Raw genomic sequence first — 9,677 nt, 5'->3', positions numbered from 1 at the left:
TATTTTGTTTAGTTTTTATTTTATTTTATTTTATTTAGTTTTTATTTTATTTTATTTAGTTTTTATTTTATTTTATTTAGTTTTTATTTTATTTTATTTTATTTTATTTAGTTAGTATTTTATTTTATTTAGTTCGTTTTTATTTTAAATTATTTTGTTTTATTTAATTTAATTTAATTTAATTTTGTTTTATTTTGTTTTTATTTTATTTTATTTTATTTTTTCAGCGTAATTGCATTTAACAGAAGCTATTTTTAATAGATTTTTAATAATGAACCCAAAATTCCTTCCAATTGCAGTGAAAACATTTTTATTGACTCTTTATTTTATCGAAAGTTTTAACACTTTTATTCAAAATTGGACTAAAAATGCAAAATAGACGAGATGATTATTATTTCTGAGATGTGTAACTGGACATGTGTAAATAATATGGTCATGTGACGACAATGTAGAAATAATAATAGTAATAATATTTATATACAATGTACAATGTAGAAATATTAAAAAATAATAATAATAATGATGAATTATATATATATATATATATATTTTAGTAAAAGTTTTAGTAATTTTGTTGTTTTCTTTATTCATTTTTTAATGTCTATATAATTTTTATTTTTATTGATTAGTTTTAGGTTATTTAGATTAATTTTAGTGCTTTATTTAATTTCAATTAGCATGTATTTCATTTCTTTTTGAATTGTAGTTTTAGTTGCCGCACTTGTAAAGTAGAGGTCATGAACGGCGGTGTCGGCTGTGTTTCTCAGCTCCCGCCTCCATCAAGCTGCTGGTGGAGGATCCCATCGTGGTGAATCCGGGTCAGACGGTGTCTCTGGTCTGCATCAGCACCGGAGGCGAGCCGGCTCCGAGCCTGAACTGGACCCTCAGCTCCGGATCTCTGCCGCAGAAGAGCCTGATGAAGGACGGGACGCTCACGCTGCCCTCCATCGCCTCCGAGGACGCCGGCGTCTACAGCTGCGTCGCCAGCAACAACGTGGGCAACCCGGCCAAGAAATCCACCACCATCATCGTACGAGGTCAGCTTCACTTTATGTTTGTGTTAATGAATCGTTCAAACCACTTATGATTCATTTGTGAATCGTTCAAACCCCTTATGATTCATTTGTGAATCGTTCAAACCACTCATGATTCATTTGTGAATTGTTATTTTTGTTCAGTTTGTGTTAATGAATCGTTCAAACCACTTATGATTCATTTGTGAATCGTTTAAACCACTTATGATTCATTTGTGAATCGTTTAAACCACTCATGTTTCATTTGTGAATCGTTCAAACCACTTATGATTCATTTGTGAATCGTTTAAACCACTTATGATTCATTTGTGAATCGTTCAAACCACTCATGATTCATTTGTGAATCGTTTAAACCACTCATGATTCATTTGTGAATCGTTTAAACCACTTATGATTCATTTGTGAATCGTTCAAACCACTCATGAGTCATTTGTGAATCGTTTAAACCACTTATGATTCATTTGTGAATCGTTCAAACCACTCATGATTCATTTGTGAATCGTTCAAACCACTCATGATTCATTTGTGAATCGTTTAAACCACTTATGATTCATTTGTGAATCGTTCAAACCACTCATGATTCATTTGTGAATCGTTTAAACCACTCATGATTCATTTGTGAATCGTTCAAACCACTCATGATTCATTTGTGAATCGTTCAAACCACTCATGATTCATTTGTGAATTGTTATTTTTGTACAGTTTGTGTTAATGAATCGTTCAAACCACTTCTCAAATCATTCTGAATGATTCATTTGTGAATCATTTTCTTAGTCAGTTTGTAGTAATTAATCATTCACAAAAAAAGAAACCTTGATTACTTAGATTTTTGACCAATAGCAGCTGAAATGCACTGTACTGTCCGGCTGTGTGTCTTTTTGCTCTGAATTGTGCAGCTGATGATGTTCCTGTCGATCAGATTCGTCTCAGAGCGCTCCAGAGTCTTCAGCACATTACTGTACAGTCATTATTACGTTATTACAGGCACATTACTGTACAGGCCATTTGAGTGAATCTCAGAACCTCTCAGGACACTCTCAGGCCTTATTTCACCCCAAAATCACAAGAAGAAAAAAAAAGCAATCATATTTTGAAGCCTGTTTTAAAGTATTGACAACTATGCATTGTTTAAATAAAATAAAATGCATAAATCTCTCTCATGCCTTTTGCCTTCAGCCAAAATGATTATTAGGCTCTGAATCTCATGAAATATGGCCTGAAGAAATTCTCAGGCACATTTCACCACAAATTCATAAAAAAAGCAATCATATTTTGTGCTATATTCTCATTACTGAAATGCATAAAGAAAAATAAATTAATAAATCAAACTAATATATATATATATATATACAGTAGAATTTATCGTAGAATTTGTTGTACTGGCAAAAAATCTCACTGTGAAATGTTCTGGTCATATTTCATCAATTATATTTTGTGCAAACGTTTGTGCCTTTATGAAAATTAAGGATTATAATTAGGGTCATTAGGATTATTGAATTAATTAAGAATATAAAATGAATAAATAAATATTATGTTTTATATAAATATTTTTTTATATATTTTATATATAATTAATAAGTTTTAAGTTTTTATTAGAATTTGTAAAAAAAAAAAAAATAAGAATATTATTTTGTATATATAATTATAAATGAAGTTTTTAATAGATTTTTAAAATAGAAACAGGGCATATTTCTATGCATTTCTATGCATTAAAAAAAAAGATAATCATATTTTATGCAAAGAAAATTAAGCCTGTTTTTTTTCTGGTATAGGGACATTTATTTTTATTCTTTCTTATTAATTTCCCATTATTTAAATAAATAAATAAATAAATATTTTTAGTATAATTCCCTGTTCCGTACAAAAGATCACTTTTTAATTTGTGTTGTTCACCCTTATGCTTTGTAAGCAGTAGTTCATAACCGAGTAATGTGGTGTTGTAATGTCTGGACTGTAGATGATAGTGGATTGTGGCTGTGAACACTCATCAGTCAGCAGCGTCGCTCCCTAACGAGTGGACATACACACACACGCGTGTATGTGTGTGTTTACGACTGTTAGTCACACTAGTCCTTGAAAAGCCCTCGCCGGCCGCGTCTGTGTTCAGCAGATGGAGGCTTTACTCCACAGCCTGCCGTGACTTTGGCTTTGGCCTGTTCCTCCAGTATCCCAGCATGCTCTTGGCCCTCCATCATGATCCTGCTCTGGATTAAAGGATCCGCTCTCTTTTCCAAAAGTGGGTCAGTTTGCAGCGTTTGGCCGACACAGAGCTCTTGTTTTCGTGTGTTATCCTCCGGTCGCTCCGTCATCAGATGAATCACAGATCTGCTGCACTGACACGTAACCTCCCTCTTTTTACAGTTATTACTTCACTGGTATCATATGTGTCATTTAACTGCTGTAATGTATTAAAATGTAGTGTTTCAATGCCGTCACCTGAAAGCAGCTTGTGACATTTCTACTCATTTGGAATCATCTTTTGGGAAATTATTGCTTTTTTCTGAAATATTGTAAAATAGATTACATTTATAGCGTGCACAAATGAATCGTAGTGTCAGCTGATTTATACGTACCTAAACATTTAAGTAATATATATTTGTTTACCTAAACATTTAAGTAATATATATTTGTTTACCTAAACATTTAAGTAATATATATTTGCTTACCTAAACATATAAGTAATATATTTGTTTACCTAAACATTTAAGTAATATATATTTGTTTATACATAATATACTTGTATTTATTTATTTAGAATGAGTAAACATAAACGCAATTCATTCATTTATTTTAAATAATAGTAACGAGAATTAATTATTTCATATAATTATATAATTATTTATTGAATAAAATTATTATTCATTTACTTATTTAAAGGAAAATGCATAAACATTAAAGATAATTGTTTATTTATTTGTTTATTTGAAAAACAGTAATGCTTTACTTATTGTACACAACAGTAATGGTGTTTATTTATTTATTGAATAACTGTTAAGAGAACTGCTATTTAATTACTTATGTATTTATTTTAAATAACAGTAAAGATAATTTTATCCAGTTATTTTATTATTCATTTATTTAAGTAACAGCAATAAGATCTATTTTTATTCATTTTGAAAAGTGCAGTGCTGATAAAGGTTTATTTATTTATTTATTTATTCATTCATCCGTTTACTTTGAATAACAGTAAACCTTTGTTATTTATTTTAATTATATATTTATTTTAATTAACAGTAACTGTTATTTATTTATTTTGGATAACAATAAAGATACATTTATTCAGTTCTTTTATTGTGTATTTGTTTTAAATAACAGTAAGCAGGACTGTTTATGTATGTATTTAGAAATATCGTACTGAATAGTGTTTATTTATTAAAAAAACAGTAACGAAAGCTAGTTTTAATTAATTTTATTTATTTATTTTGAACAACAGAAATGAGAACAGTTTTATAAAAGCAGCTTGTGACGTTTCCAGTCTCTGACCTCCTCATTTGGAGTTAATTTAACTAAAACAATCTATTATAGAAATGTAATTTTAAAATAAATGGTGTAGTTGATTTTTAGTGAGCCGATGCAGCAGTCGTTGGAGTGTGGAAACGTGCAGAAACACGACACACAAATGAATCTGAGACGCTGCTGTTTGCAGGAACAGTCAAATCACCTTTATTTGTGTGGCGCTTTACACAGTACAGATTGTGTCAAAGCAGCTTTACAGTGTCAAACAGGAAAATAGTTTGTCAATAATGCAAGAAGACAATAAACAAGAGAGTACATTTTTCTGTTAAAGTCAGTTCATTGATGATTCAGTGATTCATCATCCAGTTCAGCTCTCTTCCAATAGTGTCTGTGCAATCAGTCAAGCGTCTCCAACTAATAAACAAGTTGTGTTCTTTTAATAAGACGTTTAATAACAGCCAGTTTGAAGGTTTTGGGGACATATCCTAATGCCAATGACGAATGCATGATATTCAGAAGAGGATCTATGACTTCTGGAAGCACCTCTTTTAGGAGCTTAGATGGAATAGGGTCTAAAATACATGTTGTTGTTTTAGATTATTTAACAAGTTTATACAATTCTTCCTCTCCTATAGTAGAGAATGAGTGGAATTTCTCCTCAGAGGATCTATAGCAAGCTATCTGATGCGATACTGTAGCTGACGGCTGCATGGTTACAATTTTATCTCTAATAGTATCGATCTTGGAAGTAAAGTAGTTCATAAAGTCATTACTGCTGTGCTGTTGGGAAATTTCTGCATCTGTTGATGCTTTATTTTTCATTAATTTAGCCACTGTATTGAATAAATACCTGGGGTTATGTTTGTTCTCTTCTAAGAGAGACGAAAAGTAATCAGATCTAGCCGTTTTTAGAGCTTTTCTGTAGCAGGAAGTACTTTCCTTCCAAGCAATATGAGATACCTCTAGTTTTGTTTTCTTCCAGCTGCGCTCCATTCTCCAGGCTGCTCTCTTTACGGCGCGAGTGTGTTCGTTATACCACAGTGTCGGACTGTTCTTCTTTAATCGTAAAGGAGGTATCTAATATTCATTAAGTCAAGCTTTATCATGTATTTATCTGTTTTTTATTTGTTGAACATCAATTAAATGGTTTTGGCCTTTGAGAATGGCTGTATTGAGAATTAACTGACTTCTGTGATGTGAGGCGGCTAGCAAACGGTCGGTTCCTGACCTGGGCCCCAGTTAATCAAGTACAAACTCTAGGTAGAAGTGTCTGCGCTCGTGAAAACAGACTCGTACTCTCGTGCGCCGTGTGATCTGATGACACTCGTGTGCAGCTTGTAAGTCAACATGTGAACAACCGCCATCACATTCATTGTGGAGCAGATCAAGCGTGTGTGTGTGTGTGTGTGAGAGTGTGTGCGTGTGAGTGTGTGTGTGTGTGTGTGTGCGTGCGTGTGTGTGTGTGTGTGTGTGCGTGCGTGTGTGTGTGTGTGTGTGTGCGTGCGTGTGTGTGTGTGTGTGTGTGCGTGCGTGTGTGTGTGTGTGTGTGTGCGTGCGTGTGTGTGTGTGTGTGTGTGCGTGCGTGTGTGTGTGTGTGTGTGTGCGTGCGTGTGTGTGTGTGTGTGTGTGCGTGCGTGTGTGTGTGTGTGTGTGTGCGTGCGTGTGTGTGTGTGTGTGTGTGCGTGCGTGTGTGTGTGTGTGTGTGTGAGTGAATCTCTCTGGGAATGGTTCCTCCTCAGGTCGTCTCCTTGAGTAAAGTCACGGCTCAGCTAGAGACGCCATCTGTCCCGTCACACATGCTCGTTATGAACAGCCTCGTTAGATGACACAAGGACAGTCACATGACCACAGACGAGCGTTCGGTCAGCTGCTCTGGACGGGTGGATGGAGGGAAACTCATCACAATTCTTTCTCAAATGTCTCTTATATATCTACTTTCAACAGTCGCACCCTCTCTGGATGACACTTGAGTAGTTTTTATTTGCTCTGTAACAGTGCTGGGGTCTCATTTATAAAACTCTCCGTAGATTTCATCCTAAAAGTGTACGCATGCACAAAAGCTAGATTTTGCGTACGCACAAAAGTATTCAGATTTATAAAACCATGTGTATGCCAGAACCTGTGTAAAAATCCCTTTATAAATAAAAGATTGTGTGTACGTGCATCTCCTCCCCGACTCCTCCCCGAAATCACCATATATGGAGCTTACAACGGCCTAGTTTTACTATGCATAACCTCATCTGCATATCATTTCCATGCATATTCCCATCCACGTGACACCATGTTTAACACCGTTAAAGGTACAACACATTAAGGAAATATTAGATACGGACTATAAATGCCATTTGTGCCATACACATTCATTTTAATTGCTAAAAAGCATCCAGTATCCTTGTTATGTTTTAGCATAAATATATCAAAATCCATAAAAGCAAAACTGTTTAAAACAGTTCTCAGATAAATATTGTAGAACAGATTTGATCTCATTCTTTTCCACTGGCCAAATAGTATTTCAATTGTTTTAAACAGTTCAAATCAAATTAAATGTATGCAGTTTTGCTGATAAGTTGAACATCTTTTAGTTATTTTTAGCCTATATTTATTGCAGTGTAAATAGAATTGTCTGACTCTGTGCATCACTGACAAAGTAACCTATTTTAAAAAGAAAACATGCAAATTACCGTTTTCTTCAAGTTGTATCCTTCAAATACAGTGGTATTTCTCATAATGTTGTAGAGATGCTTCACACGACATCAACACCTCTGTGCAGCTGTGGTCGTAAAGTAAGCTATTATCATTGGTCCTATTCAAACCGGACAATAGACCGTTCAACCACCGAATCCAGCCACAGGAAAAGTGATCTAGCGCATCCACTAAATATGTCTAAATTCATATCATTTTTGTTTAACTTCTGCGTAATGACTTTATGTAATTTCAGTGCTTATCTCCATTAATGAGAGTGGAATATTTAATGTAAATGTGTATGTAAATCGTTGTTTACTTCATTACTTTTCTCAATCCAGGAAAAAGAGTGCGTACGCATTGTCTAGAATGTCCGTACGATGCGTACATATTTACGGCAAGTTTATGTTTTATAAATCTCGATATGTGCGTGGACATTGTGCTTTTTAATGCAGCATAATATGTGATCCACAACTCCACAACTACTTCATGTAGACCAGATTTATTATAGTTTTGTATTTTTATTTATTTATTAATTTTTTGTTTTTGTTTTAATTTCTGTTTTATTTTAAATGTATCTTTGCAGTTTAGTTTAGTTTTTGTTAGGTTTTCCAGGGTTTTCTAGTTTTAGTTTAAGTTGAGTTAATTTCTGAGTTTTATTTTATAATGTATTTTATTTTATTCATGTATTATTGCACTTTATCATTTAAAAAGGTTTATATTTCTCAGCACAGTCGAGTGTTATTTTTCTCTGGTTGTATTTTCATTTATCACGGCCGTTTGTAAAGGTTTCATATTTTATAACGCACTAAATATCTAAAAAAAAAAAAAGGCCATTTATTTTATTTTAGTTTCAGTTTTTTCAAGTTATGTTTTAATTTTGATTTCAGGTCATGAAAAGATTTTAATTTAGTGTTTTATTTTTATTTCAGTTAACCAAAAAGTTTTAATGTAGTTTTAGTTTTAGTTTTTATTTCATTTAATCAAAAAGATTATAATTCATTTTTTTCTTTTCAGTTAATGAAAAGGTTTTTATTTAATCTGTATGTTTATTTGTTAATGAAAATATTTTTATTTTTTAGTATAATTTCAGTTAATTAAATTCACTTTTAGTTTATGTTTTAATTTCAGTTAATGGCAAGGTTTTAATTTAGTTAAAAATTTACCATTTTCAATTGACGTGATTCATAACAGTCAATGTGAGGGGACAAGAAAAGAAGCTGTTTTCATCTTATATCAGGCATATGATTAATAATGAATGAGCGCATATTAATTAATTACGTAGGTATCCTGGTAGCCTTCAGTAAAGTAATTTATTTAATAAAATGATTGATAAAACATCTAAATATCAGTCGACCATTTGTTTACTTTGTTCACTGACAAAGATGAAAATGAAAATACTATCAGTCAAAGCAGAGAGCTGGTATTGACAAATAATATGCTGCCCACTGACATAGTTTTCAATTGTTATCCAAATGTTTGGCCTTCAATTGTTTCCTCTTAAAATGCAAAAATTAGGGCTGTCAAAATGGCTTGAAAACTAAATGTTATACTTAAATATTATTAATAGTATTCAAGTTATATTCAGATTTAAAAGGCATAATTAGGGGGGGCTATATATATATATATTGGCATTGTGACATAAAATAATAATAATATTTTATTGTAATTTTAAAAATACATAAAATAAGAATAAATATTTTAAATAATATTTTAGAATAGTCATAATATTTTTCATGGTTTATATCAATAATAACGAAAGCAATAATTTACTAAATTTAATTTAATATCTACATAAAAATTATATAAAATAACTTAAAGCGGTCATCGGATGCCCATTTCCCACAAGTTGATATGATTCTTTAGGGTCTTAATGAAAAGTCTGTAGCACAGTTTGGTTAAAGTTTCTCAACGGTAGAGTAAAAACAGCTTTTTTACCGTCAAAAACAGCTCTTTTCAGAGCAAGCCGTTTTGTAGCATTTCCCTTTAAATGTTAATTAGCTCTGCTGGCTCCGCCCCTCTCTTCCTGAGCTGCTCTCAGAGAGACTGTTTACTTTAGCCGCATTCATCGTGAAACTTGCTAATTAGCACATTATTAGGAAAGGCGATTTGCAAAGATTCATTAAAAAATCGTATACGTAAGACACCAGTCCAGTCTGTGCTGAAACGCTACCGTCAATCAAACTATCGTGGGAGGGGCCTGTCCTGTGTGACGTCACTCAGGGCGGAGCTAAGGTAAGACACCAGTCCAGTCTGTGCTGAAACACTACTGTCAATCAAACTATTGTGGGCGTGGCCTGCCTGTGTGACGTCACTCAGGGCAAAGCTAAGGTAAGACACCAGTCCAATCTGTGCTGAAACGCTACTGTCAATCAAACTATCGTGGGCGGGGCCTGTCTGTGTGACGTCACACAGACAGGCATCTGAGATCGGCTCGATTTGAGAAAGGAGAAAACAATTAACCAGATTTAAAAAAAAACACCGGGTGGATTTTTATCATTATAG

The 9,677-nt window shown here is 33.0% G+C and overlaps 1 protein-coding gene across 1 annotated transcript in view; it reads left to right on the top strand.

The window, feature by feature from the left end:
- Positions 1-9,677, top strand: part of LOC107556994 (MAM domain-containing glycosylphosphatidylinositol anchor protein 2-like) — a 164,428-nt gene that overhangs the window by 103,743 nt on the left and 51,008 nt on the right. The window contains exon 6 of the mRNA XM_016240276.1: positions 768-1,037. Within this exon, the coding sequence (XP_016095762.1) occupies positions 768-1,037 (270 nt within the window). The remainder of the gene's footprint in view (positions 1-767; positions 1,038-9,677) is intronic.

This window comes from Sinocyclocheilus grahami, unplaced genomic scaffold (assembly GCF_001515645.1).
Source record: "Sinocyclocheilus grahami isolate Dianchi unplaced genomic scaffold, SAMN03320097.WGS_v1.1 scaffold587.1, whole genome shotgun sequence".
Lineage (NCBI taxonomy): Eukaryota > Metazoa > Chordata > Actinopteri > Cypriniformes > Cyprinidae > Sinocyclocheilus > Sinocyclocheilus grahami.
Note: the sequence above shows the minus strand (reverse complement) of the source record. Positions and strands in the feature narration are given on the sequence as shown.